The sequence below is a fragment of the Benincasa hispida genome, chromosome 11 (genome assembly GCF_027475165.1).
Source record: "Benincasa hispida cultivar pf3 chromosome 11, pf3_genome.v1.1, whole genome shotgun sequence".
Lineage (NCBI taxonomy): Eukaryota > Viridiplantae > Streptophyta > Magnoliopsida > Cucurbitales > Cucurbitaceae > Benincasa > Benincasa hispida.
This window is the reverse complement of record NC_143488.1, coordinates 44,627,378-44,653,899: the sequence shown is the minus strand read 5'-3', so window position 1 is coordinate 44,653,899 and position 26,522 is coordinate 44,627,378. Positions and strand designations below refer to the sequence as shown.

At 32.5% G+C, this 26,522-nt stretch overlaps 1 protein-coding gene across 8 annotated transcripts; it reads left to right on the top strand.

Moving 5' to 3' along the window:
- Nucleotides 1-612: 612 nt before the first annotated feature.
- Nucleotides 613-8,793, top strand: LOC120091134 (insulin-induced protein). Of its 8 annotated transcripts, none has more exons than XR_016524861.1 (7): nt 623-1,004; nt 1,086-1,204; nt 1,292-1,480; nt 1,960-2,012; nt 2,117-2,168; nt 2,261-2,427; nt 4,197-4,422. XR_016524861.1 is itself a non-coding variant. In XM_039048998.2 (6 exons), exons 1-5 carry the CDS (start codon nt 690-692, stop codon nt 2,378-2,380), a joined length of 795 nt encoding a protein of 264 aa, XP_038904926.1. In that variant the 5' UTR covers nt 613-689; the 3' UTR covers nt 2,381-2,427; nt 4,184-4,422. The 8 variants fall into 8 exon arrangements, 5 of the variants coding, with proteins under 5 accessions (XP_038904926.1, XP_038904928.1, XP_090163695.1 ...); XR_016524860.1 differs by having other exon boundaries at nt 1,951-2,012; nt 4,184-4,422; XM_039048998.2 differs by lacking the exon at nt 1,960-2,012 and having other exon boundaries at nt 613-1,004; nt 4,184-4,422.
- The last annotated feature ends 17,729 nt before the right edge of the window (nt 8,794-26,522 follow it).

The following is a 26,522-nucleotide window of genomic DNA, read 5'->3' as shown; positions in this document are numbered from 1 at the left end:
CACAAGTTTTTACTGGTAGAATCAAATTCAAATCCGATTTTAACTAGTGAATTTGACCCAACACCACACCGATGTTAGCTTTACTCATATTTTTGCAGGATATCGAGTTATTCTCCTTCAACACAAATACAAATTTACCTTTGGTGCGATTTTTGGTATCAACACTAACTAAATAAGGCGTATAATTCATGTCTTACTTAAGACATATTTCTTACTAGTTATACCTATAGTATTAAATTTCTATTGACATGTCGATATTTTCATAAATATTTCCATGTTTCCATAGTTTGATGTCAACATGACTCATGAGGGATGGATCGATATTTCCTACGTATCGTAGAAAAATCCATGAAATATAAAAAATAAACAACAAAATGTCACTAATGTAAACAAATATAAATAATAGACATGTTATTTTGTTTAAAAATCATAAAATGGTTTATTTATTAATTTAAATTTATTTTTTGAATTATTATAATTATTTTTTAAAAGATATCCATCAATATCGAGATTTTATAGGTATTTTCATCGAATTTCTTATGATATTTCCATCGAAATTGGTATTTTAAAGGTAAGTTTACTTGCAACCATTTTCTTTTTAAAGAAAAAATCAACAAAAAACTCTAATTCCATGTTCCAGACACATTTGGTCTCAATAACCCTTCCATTTCCAAAATGAATTCTAGTGGATGACAAGGAAACAAGAAAAGATGCAATCAATCTATGCATTAGGCTTTTCCCACTCTCTCCAATTTTCCCAATCCCATTTCCACTCCAACTCCAAAATTTCTCTGCAAAAACCTCACTGCACCAGCAGCAGCCATGGAAGCAGGAGGGCCAGAACAAGCCTCAGTCTTAGAACCACTTGGCCTTCCATCTCCATCGCTCTCTTTGGCTCAGGCTTTCTCTTAGGCCCTCTTCTCGATGGACTCCATTCTCGCGTCAATCTCGTCGTTTATCGAACAGGATCCATCCACATCGGCCCCCTCCATACTAACATCTGGGTAAGATTCGCGAATTGTCTGTTTATTTTCTAGGGCAATTGATGATTTCTTACTAGCGGTTTTGAATCTGAATGCTGTTAGGTTCCTTTCTTGCTGGGATTGTTCTACTGTTCTGTTGGTTTGATTCAACTCTACTTAGATGAGAATTTTTCACCAAGAAAATCAGAGGGTTGCTTCGGTAGGACAGTAGCTTCCTTAATGTGAGTGCTCTTTTTTCATAAGATTCATTTGGGGAAAGCATTGTTTGTTGTTTCATTCATTTGTATTGTTTGTTTTTGTTTGATCAGAGCATTGGGTTTGTTTATTGAATTGAGTGCTGAAATGTACAAAGCTGGAGTAGCTGATAATATTGAGGCTTATGCATTGTTTGCTGGGGCCGAGTTTATATGGGCATTGCTTGATAGTTCTTTGCTTGGCTTCTCGCTCGCTTGTGTTCTTGGCCTTGTCTGCCCTCTGGCTGAGATCCCCATTATGAAGTATGTGAGCCACCCTCATTTTCAATTCATGTACTGGTAGTTTATCATGTGTATTGGTTGGTTTAAATCATTCTTATGTGATGATTTATATGCAGAAGTTAGTTTTTCTAATGTTAGAAGTTTAGTTGTTAGTGAGACATAGGAATGAGTTTATACTTGGACTACATTTGAGTTTGAGGAATGAGTTTATACTTGGACTACATTTGAGTTTGGGTTATAGAGAGGTTTATCTACCTTATTCACTTGGTCCAACCTTTCATAAGTTGCTATTTGATGAGATTTTAAATGAAAACTTGAATGTCAAGAACTTAGGCTTTAGGCTCTGTTTCATGACTTTGATTTTTAGTTTTTGGTTTTTGAAGATTAAGCTTATAAACACTACTTCCACGTATGAGTTCCTTTGTTTAGAAGGTCGAAACATCATCACACTTTTAAAAGAACATTCAACCGTTTGTGACTAAGATGTTTAGCTACTGCAGATTTTACCATAGAAACCAACTATAGTTCACTCAAGTCAGTTTACTGAAAATCGGTGAGATATTCAAGTGACATTTGATTCATAAACAAATTTTTTGACTTCGATCCGGTTTTCGCTAACAAAATGGTACTCAACTCCTTGGTCTTATGCTTATGCAGGTTCTTCCATCTCTGGTATTATCCCAAAGCCAACATAGAGATCTTTGGTGAGGTAAGTGATGAAAAACACAGATTAGGAAGTGATAGGAAAATGCAAGAATTCTTTCCTAGAAAAATTTTAAAGCTTGCATTGGCGTTATACAGGGGATAGTCAGCTGGACAATCACTTGCTATTTTGTGTACACTCCATTCTTGATTAATTTATCAAGATGGCTCAAGTCCGTGGTGGATGCTGCTGCTGCGAATGAAGATGGGTCTGCATAATCAAATTTTTTATATGCCAAATAGATTGGAAGGATGGAACTGAGAAGGTAACGCTTGTTCAGTCGCTAACCTTTTGATTTTTTAAATGAAAGCTGATAAATACTATTAGATAACCTGAGATTTCATCTCAAATTGGTTTTGAGATGGAACCCATATTATCTAATGAACACTAGTTCTTCTTATAAGTTTATTTTATTCTCCACTTCATACCCATGTTTTCAAAAACTAAGCTAAGTTTTGAAAACTAAAAAAAAAGTAGTTTTAAACACTTATTTTTGTTTTTGGAAATTCAGTAAGATTACAAATATTTTTTTAAGAAATGTTAAGGTATAAAAATTGGGAGGAAACAAACATATATTTAAGTAACAAAAAACTAAAACAAAATATTGTCAAACGAAGCTTAGATAATTGATTTTGATTCTTATTTATCAGTTTGTCATTTTTTATTTTATAGATGAATGATCAGAAAGTGACTTTGAAAAGTATTTGCTGTTTGCTCATGATTAGAAAATTATTTGCTCATGGTTAGAAAATTCTTACGCTTTAAAAATTGACATTTAGGGATCATTTGTTTCATGGTAATCCAAGATTCTAACAGAATAGACATTTGGATTACCACGTTTGTTTTGTGGTAATGTGAATTTGCCCGGGTATCCTAGGATATCCTTATAGAGGGCGTCTCGAGAGTTTTGGATTTTCTCCTGAAACATAGATTTTTTGGATTTCTGTGTCCAGGACATTCTCATTTTACCTTTTTTAACCTTTTTTTTTTTTACATATATATAGATATTACTCTTTTTTATTTTCATTTTATAATTAAAATAAAAACCATCAACTATGTGTTTCACTCTCTTTGGTTATATTATAGTTGCTTTTATTTTTGGGAAAAATATCTTTTTGGTTCCTAGGTTTGAGTCTAGTTCTTATTTAGTCCATAGGTTTCAAAATGTTACACATTTAGTTTTTTTTAGTTTGTTTTCAATTTAGTTCATAAGTTTCAAAATATTACAATTTTACCTTTGACATTTGAGTTTTACTTCAATTTAGTCCTTATGTTTCAAGATTTACACTTTTAATCTCGATTATTCATGAAATACTCCATCTTTAGTATCAATTTATGTTAATAAATAAATTAAAAGACATTAAAAGAATTATAGTTAATCAAATTTCACTGTTTTTTTTTTTATCACTTTTAAATATCAAGGGTAAAGTTAGAACATTTTAAAACTTAGAGATTAAATTAAAACAAAACTTAAAACTTAAGGACATCCACATTTGAAAACCCAGGACCAAATAGAAATTAGAAACTATACCCAAAATCTAGGGACCAAAAAGGTATTTTTCCCCTTATTTTTTTTTAGAAACATTTTCAAATATAAATATAAATTAATATTTATTTTATAAAAAATCTTAAATTAATATATATTTTGTTGAGAAAAATAAAAATAAAACAATAAATCTATATTAATTTAAAAAGAAATTCAACTTAATAAAAATAAATATGTTATAAAAGTCCAAATTATATCGTAAGGACATTTTTTTGAACATTATGTAAATGTAAGACATTCTTGAGTAAAAATTCTAAAAGAACAAATACAATTATTCAAGTATTCTTAAGTATTTTAAAAAATATTTCTACAAAACAAACATGATTATTTAAAGATGATATCTATATGTAATTTTTGCTATCTATAATTCTAGGTATAAAGATTTAGATTATCTAAATTATCAAAAAAACAAACTTAGTTATAAGTTTGGGATGCTCATTTTTTTTCCGTAGTAACTTGCAACTAACGGGCACAGATTCCCTATTTAGGCAGGAGATGGGCAAAATTCTTTGTACACCAAATGGAGACAGAGATAAAGAATTCATGACTTGTTTTCGTCTCTGCTCTACCTCTTTTTTAATTTATCATTATTATAGTGTTTTGTATATATACTATATAAGTTCTCGTTAAATTTAAATTCTCCATGTAGAATTAATCCCTTAAATGATTTTTTTTTGGGTGAAAACTACGTAACTAAAACATTTCACTTGAACATATTTGGTTTAATTGATTCCTAAAAAATTCGATTTATTTGATTTTGTTAAAACTAAATGGGATATAATTTTGCAGGAGGAATTCAATCCTCATCCTGACTCTTACAAAATTATACAAATAATTTTATAAGTATAATGAGAAATAAAATGGGGAATGGGAGTGGGACGGACAAGCCATCCTTACCCCTGCTATGTAAAACATCAATAGTTACAAGAATACTTAAGTGTAGTTACAAGAATAATATTTGTTTTAGTATGAGGATAAGAAATTGAACCTCTAATATTTTGGTATGAGATATTTGTTTTAAATAGTTGAGTCATGTTTGTGATTGTTTTTACAAGTAACATTTTTTTAGTACAACACGTGAGAGTAAGAGAATTTAAACTCTTGAACTTTTTATTGAAAGTATTTGTGTTAATAAGTTAAATATGCTTAGATTGGCATAAATATATATATATATATAATATTGGTTAAATACTCACTTTTAGTAATAGGGGTTAGTGTTTATTAATTAATTTAATAGTGATGAAAAAGAAATGATGATAATTTTTTTATTCTTCTAAATTAATTAATGAGTATTAATACTAAAAACAAAAGTGACTATTTAGTGAAAATTGAGGTTAAAAATGTAAAATTTGAAATCTAGGGAAGCAAAACTCAAAATTCAAGAGTAAAATTATACCATTTTGGAACTTGGGATTGAATAGAAGTCAAACTCAAAATTGAAGAATTAAATGTGTAACATTTTGAAACTTAGAGACTAAATAAAAACTAAGCCGAAGCTATAATATATATATATATATATATATATATATATATATATATATATGAGTGTTTGGATTAGCTTATACATAACTTTATTAATCTCACGAGACAACCCGCTTGACCCTACAACATTTAAATGTTAAGAAAACTTGTAGGATATTAAATTCTAGATAGGTGTGAATAGAAACTAAGCCCAAGCTATATATATATAGCGTGAGTGTTTGGATTAGCTTATACACAACTTTACTAATCTCATGAGACAACCCACCTGTCCCTACAACATTTAAATGTTAAGGAAACTTGTAGAATATTAAATTCTAGATAGGTGGTCACTATGGATTGAACCTATTTCTTCTTAGTTGTTTATCAAATCATATATTTTTATGGTATAAAAGTCAGGTAGCTACTAAAACGTGGGAAATTATTTTGTCCAAAATGTAAAGGATAATGGCATATGATAGCACTTTTAAAGATAATAGTTAACTGTATAACAACACTTTAAAAGAATTGCAAATATAACAAAATCTATCGATGATAGATTCTATTGTTGATAGACTCTTACTAGTGATATGGTCTATCACTGAGAGATCCCTACTAGCGATATGTCCATCACTGATAGATTTCAAAAGCAAAATATTAATTTTGTTATATTTACAAATTTTTTTATATTGTACTATATCTACAAATATTTTAGATTTAATTGTTATATTTGTAACTGTTCCAAATATAAAAGGAAAAGACTTGATATGAGTGTGTACTTATTACAATAATTGTTTCAATAATTATGTACAAATTGAATGATAGATTCTTAATAATAATAATAACAATAACAACAATAATAATAGATTCAATAAGAGAGTACTCGTGTGAGGCCTTTGTTTTAGTTAAATTAATGCATATTTGTTTATATAAGTTAAATTAAGTTACAGGCAGGTTTAAACTTGAATTATATTTCAGATTTTGAGGGCATAATAAGTTAAGGTAATTTAAGATTTTTTTTCGAGTGTAAGTCTGGTTGGAAAAAAAGTAAAAAAAAAAAAGAAAAAAAGAAAATGAATGATCATTTCGCTATAACAGAGTTGTATCAAGAAAGATATAACTAAAATAAAATCGTACACGACCTTGAACTTTCAACTTTATTAAACAATACTTCAATCCTAAATAAGTGTTATAATCTTAATTTTAAACTTGCAAAGTGTTATATTGCAATTTTTGCCCTATGATAAGTTTTCTTTTAAAAATTTGTTAAAAAGAAGCATTCTAAAATTTTAATAATGAATTACGAAAAGTATGAATGACAAAAGATTGATTACTAAGATTTCAAAGAAAAATGACATTAGAGCTAATTTCTTTTTATTAAATTTATGAGTTTTGATAAAGTTATTCAACAGTTAATATATGGACTAATGATATTTAGAGTTGTGCAAAACTTGATAGAGCTTAAATAAATTTCTGCATTACTTTTTTTTTTTTTTTTTGGTTAAAATTAGTACAAAACTTGATACCATAAAATTAGTGAGCTTAAATAAATTTCTACATTACCTTTTTTCTGGTTAAAATTAGCATGTGAAAGTTAAAAGTGCAAATTGTTATAATTCAACTTATTTTAGGAAATAATGCATATGTTAGTATTTTATTTAAAGGTTTCTAAAAATAAAATCTCAATCAAGAAGATAAACTTATACAACGTCAATTAGCGACGTTCAAATGACCTTATAACTTGGACTATCCAACTCAAATTGTAAGAGTTAGGTTGTGTTGGATTGAGTTTTTTGTCTTTCGGGTTGGGTTGGGTCTAGATTATACTTTTAAAAATTAAAAATTCAAGTTGATCCAACCCATCTATATATATATATATATATATATATAACTCATATATTTTTATGATTGTTTGAAGTTTATACTAGATTTCTTGGATTTTTATATTTTGCATTTGAGTTTTATGAAATTTTAAGCTCCGGTGACCATTTTGATTTTTAAAATTAAGCATATGGATACTACTTCCAATTCCAAATTTCCTAATTTGTTATCTACTTTTCACTAATGATTTTCTTTTAAAAAAAAATCATGTAATACAATAAAAGAGAATGAATACCCACAAAAATATCTCATCTAAAAATTAAATAAAGGCCAATAGCTACAAATTTTTAAGAACAACTATCGAAGAGTACTCACTTCACGACCCACTTAAATTATGAGTTTATTGACATGCAAATAATCTCAATAGTCAATTACATCAATCAAAATTAAGGCCTACGATCTTTATGGTATAAAGATGAGAACTTTTTTTCCCCTTTTTTAGTTGAATACAATTATAAGGTTGTAGATTGAACCATCAACGATTATCGATTAAGATAATAATCAATATCATTGTTCGAATTGAAGGGGGCAAAACAACTTCTATGCAAATTTTCTAGTGAAAATTCATAATGCAAAACTCTACAAACCTAAAGCCTAAAGTGGACAATATGCATTATTGTAGGCAAAACAGATTCAATGAAATTAGAACTTCTTATTTAATTGGTTTATGGAGGCTGAAATAAATGCCCAACTAAAACCAATCAAGTTGATTCACATGCACCATTTTTTTTTAATAAATTCCATAACTATTTTAACCTTTATCTTCGGCCCAAGTTGGGTTAATAATAGGCAAAGGAACAGTACATTATTTCACTCTTCTTTACTCAACTTTTCCTCTCTCATGTCAAAACGACAATAATTCAATTGACATGTCAGTGTATCAATAATTACGAGATTATGATTAACATGTTTATTTAAAAAAAATATTTATAAGAGGTCAATAGTAACATTGTAACTTTTGAAAAAAATAAGATATTTTTGAAACAAATGAGATAAAGTTTAGGAGTATTTATATAATTCAACCTTTGTTTAAAGCCACATTTTATACTTTACTTCATTTATTGCTCATTTGTCTAAGTTGCGAAGTTTGTGATCGATTTTCCTGATGGGGGAGAGTGTTGGATGTGTATCATGAATAATGAAAAAATAAGTTAACTTTATCTAAAGTTTGCCTCGTGATGGTCTTTATTGGGTTAATCATACTTTCATCCTTCAACTTTTAGTTTTAGGACAAATTGATTGATTCTTTGAGGTATTTAATCTTATGAATTTGATTTGTACTTGTATAAAATATATAATTAAGTCTAAAAGGAGTACCAATTCTAATCCAAGAGACTCCTCCTTAGTATGAATGGCATTGTAAGGATTTTTCTTTTTACTTTTTCAAACTGTTATACTCGGTGATAGTTGGTTCGATGTTTTGCTGTTTTGGAACCTATTAGAAACTAACGTGAATCGATCGATTTTATAAAATAGAGAACTAAACTGATGTCAAATAAAAGATGAAAATCAATAGTTTGAGTATTGATCAGTTTGATTTCATGTGTTGGATTTTGACAAACTATTAGAAATGCAGTTATCTCTCATTGAAAAGATTCAAGAAAGTGTTGGACTCCAAGCACCGTAAAAGGAACATGTGCTTTTGGTTTCAAATTGTCCTAGTTCCATTTTTTAAAAGCAAAAATTTGTGGTAAGTTTCTAACATTGAGTGAACCAAATAATATAAATCTGGATATTGTTCTTGTTCTTCTTTTGTTTATTTTTTCTTCTTGCATTGTGAAAGAATTTAGTATTCTCAAATCTCAAACCTTAAAATGTTGTCTGACAATTGGTCCCTCGGCTATAATAACTCACGTTTGATTGCACCTTTTATTAAGTTGATGGTTTTTTTAGGCATGCATATTAATTTGATAGTATTAAATGAGAGTAAACGTATCCCAAATGATTTTGAAAGTATATATATATATCTAAAAGCCTATAGCTTTGGTTTAAATGATCCCAATTTAAACACCGTAAGATATTGGTATACCAGTTCAATTACGTGAACGATACAATGTTTTGAAAAAGTACTCTTGTAATTGAGTTTACGAGTGATTTTTGTGTGATTGTAATAATTTTTCTAGTTCGTTGTTTTTTTTTTTTTTTTGATTTGGAGTTTTTTCACACTAATTCTTTTGCTCCCACTTTTCTTATTTTCTTTTATTAATAATATTATTTTTTTGCTTATTCTTATGGTAGTATTGAGAGGTTTTTCTTTAATAACTGACATCAACAATGTAGACTCATACATTATGAAGGAGGAGAGAACCAATCCCTAGGGTTTTATCTTTATAGAGACACCTCCCATCAGAGTGTTTAATTAGGAAATTATGTTTTACGTAATTTAAGAATTATCGTTTACTTAACTTAACTGACCCAATAAAATAATAGGTCGAAAAGATAAAATAGTAGATAATGTACTTGAGCCACATTAATAATAACATTAAATATGATAAACCTAACATTTGAATATCATGCAATGCTTTGTATTTGAGTGTGTCATGTGAAGGAAATTCATCCACTTGATACTAATCTATGTAAAATTTTGGATTCTTGGTTTGGTTTTGGGGTTAAATGTGTTGTATTTTGGTTTAAAATTCAAACGGAAGGGTAAGATGGATAAATCGCAATGCAAGTTTTTCTCAAAATGTAACAATATAGAATATGAGATCATCATTGTAAGCCTAAAGTGTATAAATCACCAAGTTTATTTCCCAAGGGTTAAGGTAAAGAAATCATTTCCCCTTATTTTTTCTGTCAAACTTCTCTGTAAATGGTTGGCAAATATGGTTCTGAAAGGTTTTTTTGGATGGTCTAGATTATTTCTTCATAAATCATCCTCTATTTCCCAGTGATTCCCTAGTAATATTTTCAGACTATGCTAAAACTTCTAGTCTGCTTAATTTTTAATTTTTCTTTTAACTGGCCTTAGCAAGGAAAATAAGCCTTGGAGGTCGGTCTTCATTTTGCAATTTCGTTTGATTGTCTTATTGCTTTGTCAAGTTACTTTAAACCGGTGGATATGTAATCAGTGGCGGAGTCAGAAATTTTGTATAGGAACACTATGTAATTAAAGAATTGTAAAAAAAAAATATTCGTAGCTCCATAAATTAAATAATTTAATATTACAACTGTCTTTACGAGTTTTCATGTTTTGAAATCAATCCAAATTTCTTGAATTAAAATATATGATTATGAGGCTGATAAGGACATTGTTGTAAATATGCTCTACAAACTTGGTCTTAAATATTATCATTATATTTAGAAATTTTAGTTCTTAGACCAGGATCTGCAAGTAGTTCTCCTAATTAGAATTAGAGGTATTTTTTCTTTTTGATAGAGTGATGACTATGTGGTTTCTATTGTTATTTTAAAAGAAATAACTCTATATATTGATATAGACCATATAAAAGTATTATGAATAAAAGTATTATGATTTATTACATAGACTTAAAAGTATGAAAGTTATAAAGATTGAGAAAATTTTAAAACTTACTTGTGAATGGAATGAAACGTATATCCTGGCGAGAAACAAAGAAATTATCTTGTAGTTTAACTCTGAAATTAATTAAAATATATCCTAAGTAATATAAACTAAAAATTAGGAAACAAAAGTTAACTTAAATTCCGGATAAAATCTCATGAAATTTCCTTCTATGAACTCATTCATAAATGTCTTAGCTAGTTTACTTTAGAATCCTAGCTTTTGATTCTTCTTCACGAGTTTGGAATTACCAATTCCTTTCAACTCGTCCGCATAACCTAAGATTATTGAACACTTGACGAATTTTCTCAACCTTCATCTCAATTCCATGAGAAATTTTCTTCCAACAACCTAGAATTAGCTTCCTCACAACTTAAGCTTCAAATCAGTGGCAACTCTTCTTCCTTAGCACGATTAAAATGCCTAAACTAAGCTCTACACTTCAAACTTCCTTATATACTCAAGATGCATGCTCACTAAGCTTCCTTAAGGTGACAGTTGGTGCACTAACTCATTATCATGGCTTCTAAACACGCCACTCAGCCCACTAATTGGGTGATTAAGCCGAATGCTTAAGTCTTTCATCAACGCCCAGATTTTCATCCTATCATGTCTTTCTTCTCGACCAATGCATATGCTGGCTTTACCATTAGACACTCGTGCTTAGGCCTATTGCTCATAAATGCCTCCTTTAACTTCTAATATGCCCCAACGTCTACCATGCATTCACCTAGTAGACTTAATTGCCCACATACTATCCATCCTAGGCCTTCACTAGCCTGACGCACACCTCCTGTTACACTTAGCCAATTTCCACCCTTAGGCTCTTACTCCTACAAATGCTCATGCGTTCTTCATTTCCACGTTTCTAATTCCCTTCTAAATGTTAGCTTTCTTATCTTGCCCAAGAGCACAACTTCTAGCACTTAGGCAAATTTCTACTTCCCTTTCAACCTGGCATCATGCCTTCCTTCATCTGCCTTAACTTTCTCAAATTTTGTTTAAGTGTTGGCTACCCTTTACTACCCGAGTGTACCCCATTTCAAGGCTTAGAAAAATTTTCCTTATCTCTACCTCACATGCATACTCATTATAACTTCCATAATATTTCAACTATTATAACCATTATAACTACTTACATACTAGATTTAAAAGATAGACTAGAATAATTAAACACATAATTAAATGGGACTTAAACATGATTAACTAGTAAAATAGGTTTAGGGGTTTACAATTTACCTTCTCCTTAACAAAATTTCATCCTCAAAATTTTATGGCTTTGATCAAAATGTTGATGAGACTCGTGTTACAAGAAGATCATTAATAATTTAGTAGCTTTCTTAGTATTATATGTAGATGATATCCTACTCATTGGGAATGATGTAGGTCTACTTACTGAAGTTAAGAACTAGCCAACGACCCAATTTCAAATGAAAGATTTGGGAGAGACTCAGTTTGTTCTGGGAATTCAGATCTTTAGAGATCGAAAGAACAAAACGCTAGCTCTATCTTAAACATTATACATTGATAAAATGCTTGTCAAATATTCGATGCAGAACTCCAAGAGAAGTTTACTATCTTTCAGGTATGGAGTGATATTGTCTAAGAAGCAGTGTCCTAAGACACTTCAAGAGGTTGAGAAAATGAGATGGATCCCCTATGCATCGGCTGTTGGGAGCCTGATGTATGCGATGTTATGTACGAGACCCGACATCTGCTATACGGTGGGGATAGTCAATAGATATCAGTTTAATCCAGGATATGATCACTGGACCACCGTTAAGAATATCCTCAAGTATCTATGGAGAACGAGGGACTACATGCTCGTGTATGGTTCTAAGGATCTGATCCTTACAGGATACACAGACTCTGATTTTTAGACTGATAAGGATTCTAGGAAATCCGCAATAGGATTAGAATTCAGTTTTAGTGGAGGGGCAGTAGTCTGGAGCAGCACCAAACAAGGGTGCATTACTTACTGCACTATGGAGGCTGAGTATGTAGTGGCTTGTGAATCTGCTAAGGAAGTTGTTTGGCTAAGGAAATTCTTGACTGATTTGGAAGTCGTTCTACATGTCAAAGCCCATAATACTTTATTGTGATAATAGTGGTGCTGTGGCTAATTTTCGAGAGCCTAGGAGTCACAAGCGTGGAAAACACATCGAGCGAGAGTATCATCTCATGTGAGAGATTGTGCATCGAGGGGATGTGATCGTCACGCAGATAGCTTCGAAGCATAATGTTGCCAATTCATTTATAAAGGCCCTCATGACTAAGGTGTTTGAGGATCACCTACAGAGTATGGGTCTATGGGACAGGCCATGTTTGTAGGGCAAGTAGGAGATTTATACTGGGTAGTTTGTGCCCTAGTTTATTGATTTGTGTACTTTGTATTTTAGTATGATTTTTACATTGTACGCCCCATTAGCTTTAGGTCAAGTGGGAGATTGTTGGGGTTGATGTCCTAAATCTCGTAGGATCCCATAGTTTCTAATTGTAATGTATAAACATTTTATTTATGTAATAAAATATGTGATGTTTTATTTCAAAATCAGTTGCATTCACCACAAACCAATAAACTAACATCCAAGGTTATCTTGTAGCTTAAACATGTATGTAGAGACATACGGGTGGATCATGTTTAAGTGATGACATAAATGGTCTGTAGTAGATGGATAAGGCTGGATACCTCATCCTGGTGAAACTACGAGTATGACCCACTTTGTAAATGTTACAATTGTTGTAAAGTGTTACAAATGATCTGATCCTGATCATTCATGTGGAGACATGTGAGTGGGAGTATTTTATACAAAGGAGTTTGTATAATACAGACCACGAAATGTTTAGTCTCATTATATAACGTCATTCATAATAGAGACTTACATTTCACCAGGATGACTATAAGTAACATGACCTGAATCCTGAGTAAGTTATAAACTTCTGCCTATGAAGGCATGACCGCCGACTGAACAAACCTACCATTTTGGGGATTCGTCTGATTGAGGAGCTGGGAACACAACTACACAAGAAGGAATTCATTCATTCCCTAATGTCGGGGTAAGTAGATAAATTGTTCCCTTAAGGGCTGATTCCGGGGCTTGAATAATGTGGCGCCACACGCTCTCCTAGCCTGAGAGGGGTTTGATCATAGTTGAACTATGATTTATTGTTCATTAGAGGGATCAGTGGTACTTAAGGAGTTAGATGTAACTACAAGGGTAAAACGGTAATTTTGAGCCAACTATACTTACGAGCAATTTGTGAAGGGTCGTTGTATTGTTGATTGGTTATATCCAATGGATACAAAAATATATCTGTAGTGCAAAGAGTGTAGTTGTTGATCTTTAGTGGAGTGTCTGACAGTTAATAGATAGTGAATAATTTAATTGAAGAATTCAATTACTTATTCGCGTATCGTTAGAGCTTCAAGCTACAGGTCCATGAGGTCCCCTCGACAGCTCAACGAGATTATATGAGAATCAACTTTTAGATTAATTTGAATTGTTCAAATCAATTGAGGGAATTAGTTATATGTGATATGATTACTATAATGTATTCGATACATTATAATATTAACTATCTATGAGAGGAAACAAATATTTGAATATGATTCATATATTAATTTTATGAAATAGATTCATATTGTTTAATTTAATGTAAATATGATTTATATTGAATATCATTAGTAAGAAAAAAGAAACTATAGGTTATATTGTATATAAACTATAGATTATATGTTATATTTGATATAACATATAGTTTAATATATATTATATGATAAGATGGTTATCATATTAATATATATTAAATTATTTATTAAATAAATAAAAAATTATATATATTTATTAATTTGATTTTATTAATTAATTTTTTAAAATTAATTAATGTGAGGGAGTTGTAACTCCCCCCTCCCCCATTTTTCTCTTTACTTCACGTAAGTGGGAAAAAGATCCTGAATCTTCTTCTTCATCATCCTGCAAAAGGAAAAACATAATATAGTTATGTGAGTGAGAAAAAGAAAAATTCCCTACTCCTCTCTTCCTCTAAATTCTCCCTTCCCTCACCAAAATCACTAGAGCACTACACCTCCTGGATTCTCTCCAGAGAATACCGAGGTCATCTTGTGTTAGTGCCTATTTAGAGTTGTTCGTGTTTTTCACAGAGAAGTGGTTTCACGAAGATTTGGTTCTTCAAAGGTAAAAGGTTTTTTTAAACCTTTTTTATATTTATGCAATTTCATTATAAGGTATCATTTTAGTTTTGTTTAATGCATAATTGTTTCTTCTTTAGTAAAAATTGAATTATGAAAATTGGGATTTGGGATGATCCGTTGCTTCAACTTATTGACCCTTCATTGGGATCCTTCATCAAGTACGTTGCACAACCTTTATTCAATAGCTTCTTGGTCTTTACTGCTGAAATCAGACAAGTAGGGACCGTTTTCCTTTCTCCTGCAAACATTACTCCTACTTGACTCGATAATCTCAATATCACTTCCTTCTTATAATAGTCAACAATTTCATGGTATTTAAACAAGAAATTCACTTCTTATGACAGTCAACAGTTTCATGGTATTAAAACAAGAAATCCATTCCTAGAATAACATCAAACTCTAGCATTTCTAAGGGAATCAAATCAATCACCATGCTCTGTCCCTCTATTAAATCTACACAATTTTTATAATAGTTATTAACTATCAACACATCACCAATAGAGGTAGAAACAACTAACTCCTCAGACATAGTTTCTAGCATCCTATCAATACCCAATGCAAACATGCTAGAAATAAATGAATGAGTTGTCCTCAGATCAAATAATACATGAATAGGTCTATCATGAATAAAGATCGTACCAGTAACAACATCTGGTGAATTCTCAGCCTCCTATTGGGTTATAGCATAAACCTTGCTCTGTTGACGAGGCCATCCTGCTGCACCCTTCTGCTTGGCACAATTAGTGCCCTCATCACCTACTATACCCACCTTAGGCTGCATCACTGTCTGGGAGGACGCCTTCTGCTCTGTCTGTGTCCCTACAACTAACTAGGGACATTCTCTTCTGTAATGCTTGGGCTGACTACACTGATAGCGGAAATTTTGCCCCTTATAGCACTGTCTTGAATGATATTTACCATAACTGGTACACTGGGGATTTCTATCTGTATTAGCCACCGATTCTCATGTATGTCTCGATCTAGATCCCCTAGCTGTCTAGTTGGATCTACCTATCTCTTCTCTGTTGACTACCTGCTGTACTATCCTAAGAGGTCGTTGGCTCACTTAAATGGGGCTTAAAATCTCTCATGCCAGATTCTCCTAGAGTAAATTTTCTCTTTTCTCCTCTAGAACTTCCTTGTCTTGCCTGTCCTCTACCAAGCTCTCCTCTACTCACATTGCAGTCTCCACTAACTAGGAGAAATTCGTTCAGTTAGCTGTAGCAGTAATAGAAGTCTGTATCTCTTTTCTCAGTCCGCTCTAAAAACGTCTGCACCTATCTTTTCCCTCAACTATAATCATAGAAGCATACCTGGATAGCTATGTATACTTCTATTCATATTCAACAACTGTCATATCTCCTTGAACGAGTGTTCCAATTTTCTATCGTATGGTGCATTAGGAGTGCTTAGAGTAAAACATATTGGAAAAATAAATTATAAGTATGAGTGTTTTATTGTGCCTTGATACGTCCAAATATGTGCAATGCATCGGGGCGTTAGAGTTATACACAGAGGGCACAAACTTCTTAAAATGGCGTTCAAGTTTTCCTAGATTAAACCCAAGTATAAATCTAATCTAGGTTCCTGGCAAGTCCAGGGTTGAACACAGGGATTCAGTTTACTAAACACAGAGAATGCGTTGTACTCGCAGTAGGAGTTTTCCTAAATAAATGCAAAAGATGTGTTATTTATACTAACATGTTATGCCTGTGCAGTGTGATACAAAAGAGCTGAGTGGAAAATGATGGTTCATGTGAGAATGGATTTTTTTTGCAAGTGGACGCGCCGGTTAAAGATACTTGTACACAACTTATGTAGTGTAGATGAATTGGGATGGTTTACTCATCTTTCTGTTCATGCGTTAGACTTCATTTAACATTTCTCAATGCAAATGACATACAAGTCTATCTCTAAGTTATATGCGTCTAACTTAGAATGCAAGAAACACCAGTAAGTTTAACTCTAGCTGTACTAGGCATTCTGCTTCATGCGACTTAGCTATTCTTTCAACTAACTAAGTTAAAGATGCTTTCACCAAGTTGTCAAGTTGGGTTAGGCGTTGAAACAGAATTATGCATGAAGTACTAATGCTTTCAACATAAATAGAAGACAAACAGTAGCAAAAGTGATGATCAAATATATGAACTTAACAAAGGATCAATGAGTCTTTACAAAGAACTATATTCAATCAAAATGATATGAAAATGATATTAAGAGAGAGAATGAGTCAAGCCAAAGAACGCAATCTCTTGTAGTTCTTTGGCTCAATCTTGTTGTGTACAATCACTTTAAAGAGCCAAAGACAAAGTATCTTTCTCAAGAATAACTTTTTCCACTCCCTGGCCAGCGGTGGTGATGGTTCTTAGTTTCTTCGATCGTCTTACACCTCGATACAACTTGTACAGCTAAAACTAAGTCTAAAAAATTTACAGAGAGTATAGAGTTTCTAATTGTCTCTCCATTTCTTTTCTGGAGGGTCTTCAAGTATTTATAGGCGCTGGTCTCGTCTACTTGGAGGATGAGCTGCATTTAAATCCATGCCCTAGACAGCATTAAATTCCATGTCCTGGTTGGCCGCTTGACCTCTTGTAAGCTTTTCAGATGCCTCCTGTTGCAGGTGCCCATGCTTGCAAGTGGTGATGTGACACAATCAGCCCAGAGTAACGAATCTTCTATGCGTTGAATTCCCTCCGACGCATGGTTCATGCGTCGGCGTTTTTCTAATGCGTTTTTGTCAGTTCTTGCGTTGAAATCCTGTAAAGTAGTGCGTTAGCACCGCGATAATTAGTGATAAAACTTCTTTTACATGAATTTTCTATTGTTCAAGTAAATCCTTGCGTTTCTATTAAAAATGAGGAGAATTTATCATTAAAAACCCTAATTGTTCTAACTTAAGAGAAAAGATAACTTGTATTTTTTACAAGTTATCAACGAGTTTCAGGAACTTATTTCTTTTTTCCTTACGATAAGAAGTAGGATAGTACTTGTCTTAAAAAATTCTCTTAAACTCATCCTAGGTCATCTCCTCAGAGATGTTCCTCCTGGAATCTATCACTTTCCACCACTGCTCAACCCTTTTCTGCATTAGAAATATTGCTAACTTGACCTTACAGTCTTCAGAGTATCTTGTTACTTGGAAACATTTCTCTATCTGAATTAACCATGATTCAGCATCTGTAGGGCCAGTAATACCCTCAAATGCAGTGGCACCTAGTGCCTTCATTCTCTTAATGCCATACTTTTTCTCGGGATCCGTTTGTACATATCTTATGCTTACTGCCAGTCTCTAGGCAATCTTATCAAATACTCTATCCTTCATCTGAGGATCTACTCTAACCTGAGGGGTACTAGACTCTCCCTTCGATGTAGCTTCCTGTACCACTGATTCTCTAGCTAGATCTTGATCCCTTCGAGCTAAGGAATCTCCTGTAGGGTCACGATCCTTTTTAGCCATCTGCCAAGTTAGTCTGTCACCTTCTCGAGGCTTGGTTCTTGTAACATATACATTATTAGGCTCATAACATCATTCACATGTCCTTAGTTTAATGCATGATTCTATTCCCAAAATCTTATGCTCAGATACCAACTTGTCACATCCTAAATTACCCTCATAATTCGAGAAGAAGTGTGAAGACAACAATTCCTAATCCTCTTATGACAACTACTGCCAACATACTTCCATGAACCTGTGCTCCTAGTGAAGGAACCTGTGAAGGTTCTGAGCGGAAACATGGATCGTCCCAATTTTTGGTTTTTTCACAGATTGCAAAATTACAGAATACAGATTATGCAAAATCACAGAATTAAAACATGCTTAATAAATTAGAAAATGAAAATTAAGGTTTCTAAAAAACCTTACCTTTGAAGAACCTTTCTTCACGTGAATTTTCTCTTCCAAATTATCACGAAGAATTCACAAACGATCTAAAATGGTCACTATCAATTGGAGCATCCTGTATTCTCTAATGGGATGAGAATCTCTAAGGAGACGAGTGGGCTTTTAGTTTTTAAAAGAGAGGGAGAGGAAATTGAGAGGAGAAGGAGAGGAATTTTGGGATTTTTTTTCAAAGAAACACTACTTGATCAATCTTTGTTATCTCTCCCGTGAAAAAGAAGAAAAACTTCCCATCCTCATCACTCCTTAATCATGAGTTGTAGAGAGAATGAAGGGGAGGTAATTTATTTCCCTCCCTTTAAAATTAAAATAATAATAATAATAATAAATAAATTAATTTTAATTTAATATATATAAAAAATAACTAACTTATTATATATATATAACTATATGTTATATCATATAACATATAACTTATGGTTTAATATTGTATCATATACAATATAACCTATAGTTTTAATTCTCTCATCAATGGTATTTAATATAAATCCCATTTATATTAAACTTAATTATATGAATCCAATTCACATAATTAATATCTAAACCATATTCAAATATTTATCTCCTCTCAAATAATGTATCAAATAAATTATAGTAATTATATCATATATAATTAAGTAAAATTAATTAAATCACATATAATAATTAATTATCTCAATTAATTTAAACAATTAAAATTAATCCAAAGGTGATTCTCATTTAACCCTTATTGAGCTACAGAGAAGACCTCATGAACCTGTAGATTGAAACTTCAATGGCACTTGAATAATTAATTAAATATTCAACAGACATTAATTGACAGACACTCCACTAAAGACCGACAACTGCACTCTTCGCACTATAAACATATTTTTGTACCCATTGGATATAACTAGTTAATTGTGCGATGACCCTTCACAAATTGTTCGTAAGTACAGCTGGGCCAAAATTACAGTTTTACCCCTATAGTTACATCTAACTCTTTAAGTACCACTGATTCCTCTAATGAACAATAAGTCATAGTCTTATACAAACTTTGCATAGAACACCCCTGATCACATGTCTCCACATGAATGGTCAGAATCAGATCATTTGTAGTACTTTACAACAATTGTAACACCTATAAAAGCGGTCATATTCGTAGTGTCACCAGGATAAAGAATCCAGCCTTATCCATCTACTACAAACCATTTAGGTTATCACTTAAACATGATCCACCTGTATGTCTCTATATACATGTTTAAGCTATATATGATAACCTTGGATGTTAGTTTATTGGTTTGTGGATTTAATGCTACTAAATATCAAATAAAACATCTCATATTTTATTAAATAAATAAAAAGTTAGAGCATCAACCCCAACAATATCCTAGTACCTGATAAGCAATTTTATAACTCACAACTGATTATTATCAAAAGGTCTATACAGTTTAGCATACAATTTTTCACATAGTAGGATACTTTATTTACAACATCCACTCAAAATTCTATACTGACTCCCACAATATGAACATAAGATCCAAGTTTAACAAGACATGATGAGCCACCTAAGATTCAAATCCTCTTAGGTTCTTGAGAAGTGACTGAACTGAAAAAACTGTTAGGCCTCGAGACGTCGATCGCTACCTGGGGAGAAAAACATTAAAAAGGATGAGCTGAAAATGGCCAGTGAGTGACTACTTTCATAGCTCATGATATAAACATGTTTAGAATAAAACATTTACATTCACATTTCAGGGTCTAAAAATAAAAATTTGAAAATATATAATCATAAAATGTAAAACCCTAGACTAAAACTCATAAACATTTCCTGTAAAATTCCTCTATTCCTTTGCCTGAACATATGGGAGAACCCTTTTGCTCAATCCCTAATAACCTCAGTTGAGAGAGAGTCCTTTTGCTTGATCTCATTAATGTCAATAACATGATCTTACGTGGACGTAGAACTAAGTAGGATCTTGCTTACCTTTCCATACCTTTGATAGCAAAGATCGCCATATACCTGGGTACCTTACCATACCTTCGGTACCAATGGTCATGAGTATGTTTTACATATCAAACATACTGTTGGACTTAGCATGCAATTAGCGGAAGAAAACAGAATAATTAAGCACTATAATTCATCAGTTTTAGCAATTAAGAAAGCACGTTCATAATAGAAAATAGGGTTTGAAGATATACCTTTGTAAAACTCCTTCAATCCACGAACCCAACTTGATTCTTTACTCTAAAAGGATGTAGACCACTACTTCATCTTCCCTACTATTCTCTAGGACCTTAGATTGGGTGGTGGAACCCAAAATGAATTGAAATTTAGGGAATTTTGAGGAAAAACTGGTTTTTTTGGTGTTTTGGAGTTGAACTCTTCTTCATCATTTTTTTCGAATTTCAGCAAATCCCCCATCTCTTAACTTAGCTGAATAACCTTTGTTTTATTCAATAAGTTCATGCAACTATCTTGCATGAAGAGGTGACACTAGTCCCACTCAATTTGAATAGAAAAATGAGTGTTCAAAGTTGAAAAATCCCACTTAGGGTATTTTCCCCATTTTTAATTGAATTTTGAATTAAAATTAAAATTTTATTTTGAAATCAAATTTCAAAAAGATAAAATGGAAAAAGTAATAATATTACTTCAATAATCAATATTAATTTTAAACAAAACAAATAATTTTAAATAATTAATTAAATTAATTTAATATCAAATATTAAATTAATGAAACACCATTTTTCCAACATGAATCCTTATTCATGTAAATAATATTTAAATATTATCCAATTCTCCAATCTCGTTTAATTCGACAATTAAACATGTAAATATATTATATATAATTACTAATTCCCTTAATTTGAATTTGAACTTTTCAAATTCTCTCATCATGCTATTCTAAGGTTTAATCCATTTGTGAGCTATTAGGGGGCCCTAATGAACCTACAGATCATGGGCTCCAACTAGGGTTGGCAAAATTCCCCATGGGGTCGGGTCCCTGCGGGGCTCCAGCCTGATCGGAGCGGGGAATCCCCGGTTTGACTGGGGATGGGGTCAAACCGGGGAATTTTTTCGAGGCCTCGTCCGTAGTCGGGGCGGGGACGGGGATGGTATCTCTGTCCCGACCCCGACCCCGATCCCGATTTTATATAGTTATATTTTTAATATTTTATAAATATATATTTATAATTTTTTAAAATAACTTATTTATATGTATGTTTATAATGTATACTATAGACTTATAGTGTCTTGAGCCCAATATTGAATATATAAATTCTAAATTTAAGCTCAAACTTAAAATATTAAAAGAAAAAATGGGGAATCCCCGCGGGGAATTAGTAGGGGAATCCCCACGGGGAAACGGGAAATAGGACCCCACGGGGACCCCGTTTCCCCGATGGGGAATCCCCGCCTTCGCCCCCGCCTTCGCCCCCACGTTGCAATGTTGTGCTCTAACTGTGACGCTGTGATGCTGTAGACAAATAAATTTTTCGTAGCGTCGCGACGCTCCGAGACGGAGAATTCGCGCAATCCAGCTCTAGTTCACTCGCGGTTTGTGGTTTGCTGTTCTGGTTCGATTCGTGGGTTCTCTAGTTCAGGTTTTTTAGGTTCATCTGGACCGGTTCGAGGTCCGATTCGAGTGATTCAAGGCCTTGTTCACCTGTTTCAAATTGGATGGATATTTTTTTTTGTAATAGTTAGATTTAATTTCTTTTAATGTCCAATCCCGATCTATTAATTGCTTTTAAATTATGCATGTGATGTATGATTTACAGTTTATTATTATATTTCATAATGTATGCCATATAGTATAAAATCCCACCATAGGTTATTCACTTAATTTCTTGCATCATTTATATTATAAACGTTATAATATATTTTTAGTTGCATGATTTAATTTTATAGCATGCACATGCATCATATAGTATAAATGTTATAATATATGCATGCATGCACTAATAACATATACATGCATCATTATATTATAAGAGTTATAATATATAGTATGAACGTATGTTTGAATTATGTTATTAATAATTTCATTATTTTAGTATATAATTGTTATGTATGTTACTAATAACATATACATGAATCATTATATTATAAGAGTTACTTTAGTATAACAATTATAAATCACCACTTTAGGATAATTTATAATTGTTATAAATTTACCTAAGTATGATTTACTTGCAATATATAGTTTTAATTTATTTCTTTTGCTTATAATAGTCACAACAAAAAGAAATTAGAAATTAAAATCAATAAATCAGAATTGCATGCAAACATTTTCTACGTATGCAGGAAGTAAGATCACTTTTCTAATGAGATTAGAAATTTAGTTTAATCTTTTAATCGTTTTAATAAGATTAAATTGATTCTTAATTAAAAGATTAACATTGTAACAAATGTATCTATAGGGACTTTTTGTCTAAGGCTAGTTCTATTTAGGCTGGGGTATTTTAATTGATGCAAACATAATACCCCTATCTGGGAATTTACTTGGAAAAGTGAATTAGATAGATTTATTACCAACATGCAATGTTTGAATAAAGTTTGTTAAAGTGTTTAATAAACCTTAATAAAAATTGTTTAACTATCCAAAACAAGAATTGTTTTTGGGCAAGTTAAACAATCACTTAGTTAAAATCAGTAGATGGATTTTCCTAAGTTAATTAACCCTAGGTAAAACATTCAGTGGAAGGAAAATGGGGTATATGATACTTCATTTTCCTCTTTACATTTCTCCCTAAAAGTTCACACATGAGATCTATACTCGGCCTCGAGACACCTTGAGTGTCTCCCCACAGATGGTATTTGTATAGATCAATATCGAGGTGAATGGAGGGAGTATTTATAGTAAGTGGGAGTGAGACGTGTGACAACACATCACTCGGTCTCTCTCATTAGTTTGAAGTAAAGTTTCATGCACGACCTCGTGGCACCGTGAAAGTCCCCTTATTGATGGCAATGCTACATGATATTTTATTCAAACTCCAGAAATGAATAGAATTACTTTAGTTTCATACTCCAATCGATTTTTCCCTACAGTTGGCTTATTGGAGCAAAACTTTAGAATCTAAAATGAGAGGTTACACTTACAAGAAATATTAAACAAGTTTAACAATTTCGGGACTGAACAATGACGAATGATAGCTACAATAACAAGGAGTTGTTTTGTCTATTGGTTGAGATTTTCTCAATCCAGTAAAGAGGCCCCTGAACATCCTACGGTGGCTTTTGTCTGCCTCACTAAAACATCATTGCAAAATAGATGTCACTTAGGGTACATTAGATTTTTTCCTAAAATTGATTAGTTTTTCTAAGTGGTTTGATGCAAATAGACTAATATAAATAATTTGTATGGTTTTAGCAAACTTATTCATAATAACTTCTGCAACTCTTAATTTACTCGCCTCTGAAAAATTAATGAGCGAAAATTACACGTCTTGGAAAAATACGATCAACACAATCCTAATCATCGATGACCTCTGTTTCGTCCTAATGGAGGACTGTTCTCCTATTTCAGTTCTAAATATTGCTCGAAATGTTCGAGAAGCATGCAAGCGATGGACACTGGCAAACGAGAAGGCCTAAGCGTATATCTTGGCAAGTCTTTCCGAAGTCTTGGCCAAGAAACATGAGCCCATACTCACGACCCGTGAGATTATGGAGTCCATGAACACATCTTCAATGCCTGTATGCAAGAAGTGGCATCTGTTCGAGAAGATATTCTCAACATGATGGTCCACTTCAACGTGACGGAGATGAATGGATCTGTCATCGATGAAGCTAATCAGGTTAGCTTCATTCTGGAATCTTTACTTGAAGGTTTCTTATAGTTCCGTAACAATGCTGTTATGAATAGGATTGACAACAACCTGACCACCTTGCTTAATGAGCTACAGGCCTTCCAGTCCTTGATGAAAACCAAGGAACAGAAGGGGGAAAAAATATTGCTTCATTATCTAAGAAGTTCCACAGAGGTTCGACCTCTGGGACGAAATATGTGCCTTCTTCTTCCAATACCAAAAAATGGAAGAAGAAAAAATGTGGAAAAGAGAAAGCTAACCCACCAACTACTGCTCAAAAGAGCAGCAAAGCCAATGTTACAAAGAAAATTTGTTTCCATTACAACCAAAAGGGATATTAGAAGAGGAACTGTCCTAAATACTTGGTGGAAAAGAAGAAGGTCAAGTAAAATAAATATGATTTGCTTGTTTTGGAAATCTGTTTAGTGGAGAATGATGATTCGACCTGGATAATTGATTCGGGCGCCACTGACCATGTTTATTCTTCATTTCAGCGAATTAGTTCTTGGTGACAACTGAAAACTAAGGAGATGACGATGTGGGTTGAAACTGGGCACAACGTCTCAATTGTGGCAGTGGGAGACCTCTTGCCGACTTTACAGAATAAATATATTTTACTAAAAATGTATATGTAGTTCCTGGTTTGAAGAGGAACTTAATTCCTGGTAAATGTTTGTTAGAACATTCTTATTGTATTAACTTCTCTGTAAATAAAGTTTTTATTTCAAAAATGGTGTTAATATTTGTTCTGCAAAGTTGGGAAACAATCTTTCTATGCTAAGACCGTTAACAACTAAAGCCCTTTATAACACTGAAATGTTTAAAACTACAGTAACTCAAATTCAAAGAATTTCTCCTAAAGAAAATACCCAACTTTGGCACCTGAGATTAAGACACATCAATCTCAATAGAATTGAGAGGTTGGTGAAGAATGAACTTCTAAGCGAATTAGAAAAAAAACTTTACCGGTGTGTGAGTCATGCCTTGAAGGTAAAATGATCCACTTGTATGTCTCTACTTACATGATCCACTTGTAGTCATGCCTTACGGGTCGTACTCATAGTGTCACTAGGATAAGATATCCAGCTTTATCCATCTACTACAGACCATTTAGGTTATCACTTAAACATGATCCACTTGTATGTCTCTACTTACATGTTTGAGCTACAAGATAACCTTGGATGTTAATTTATTTGTTTGTGGATTAATGTAACTAAATGTCAAATAAAACATCACATATTTTATTAGATAAATAAGATGTTTGTATAATACAATTGCAAACTATAGGATCCTACGAGATTTAAGACATCAACCCCAACAGGAACTAGTTTCTTGTAATGAAGTACAAATATGGTTAGTGGCTCCTAAATCAAGTATCCAGGTGGAACCATCATGTTCCACTAAAGAAGTTTCTAGAGCAAGTAAATCGTATTTACCTTATTTTTCCTTCTTCTTTTCATCCAAATACTTTGGGCAGTTACATTTTCAGTATCCTAGTTGCAATGAAGATAGGTTCCCTTTGCAACCTTGACCTTTTTGCTCTTTTGGGCAGTAGCAAGTGAGGTAGCTTTATTCTTCCCCTTACCACCTTTCTTCTTCTTTCACTTTTTATAGCAAGAGGAAGAAATTGTGGACTTAGTCCCAGAGGTAGAACCCTATGGAATTTTTTTGAGGAACTGGCAATATTTACCTCCCCGTATTGTCCTTTGACTTCCATCAAGGACTCGGAAGTTTGTAGCTCGTTGAGAAGGGTGGTAAGATTGTATTCTATTTTGTTCATGACAACATTACTGTGGAACGGAAGGAAACTCTTCAGAAGAGTTTCTAGAATAAAGCTTTCCTTGTTGGACTTGTCTATGTCAGCCCCATTCATCTTAGCTACATTGAAATGGACCATCATATTTAGGACAGGCCCCCTAATAGATGGTCCCTCGTTCATTCGAGTGATGAAGATGTACTTAAGAGCATCATGCTTGAGATGTGAAGCCGATTGCCCTAACATCCCATTCAATGACTTCATGATCTCGCGTGCAATGATCATGAGCTCATGCTTTTTGGCCAAG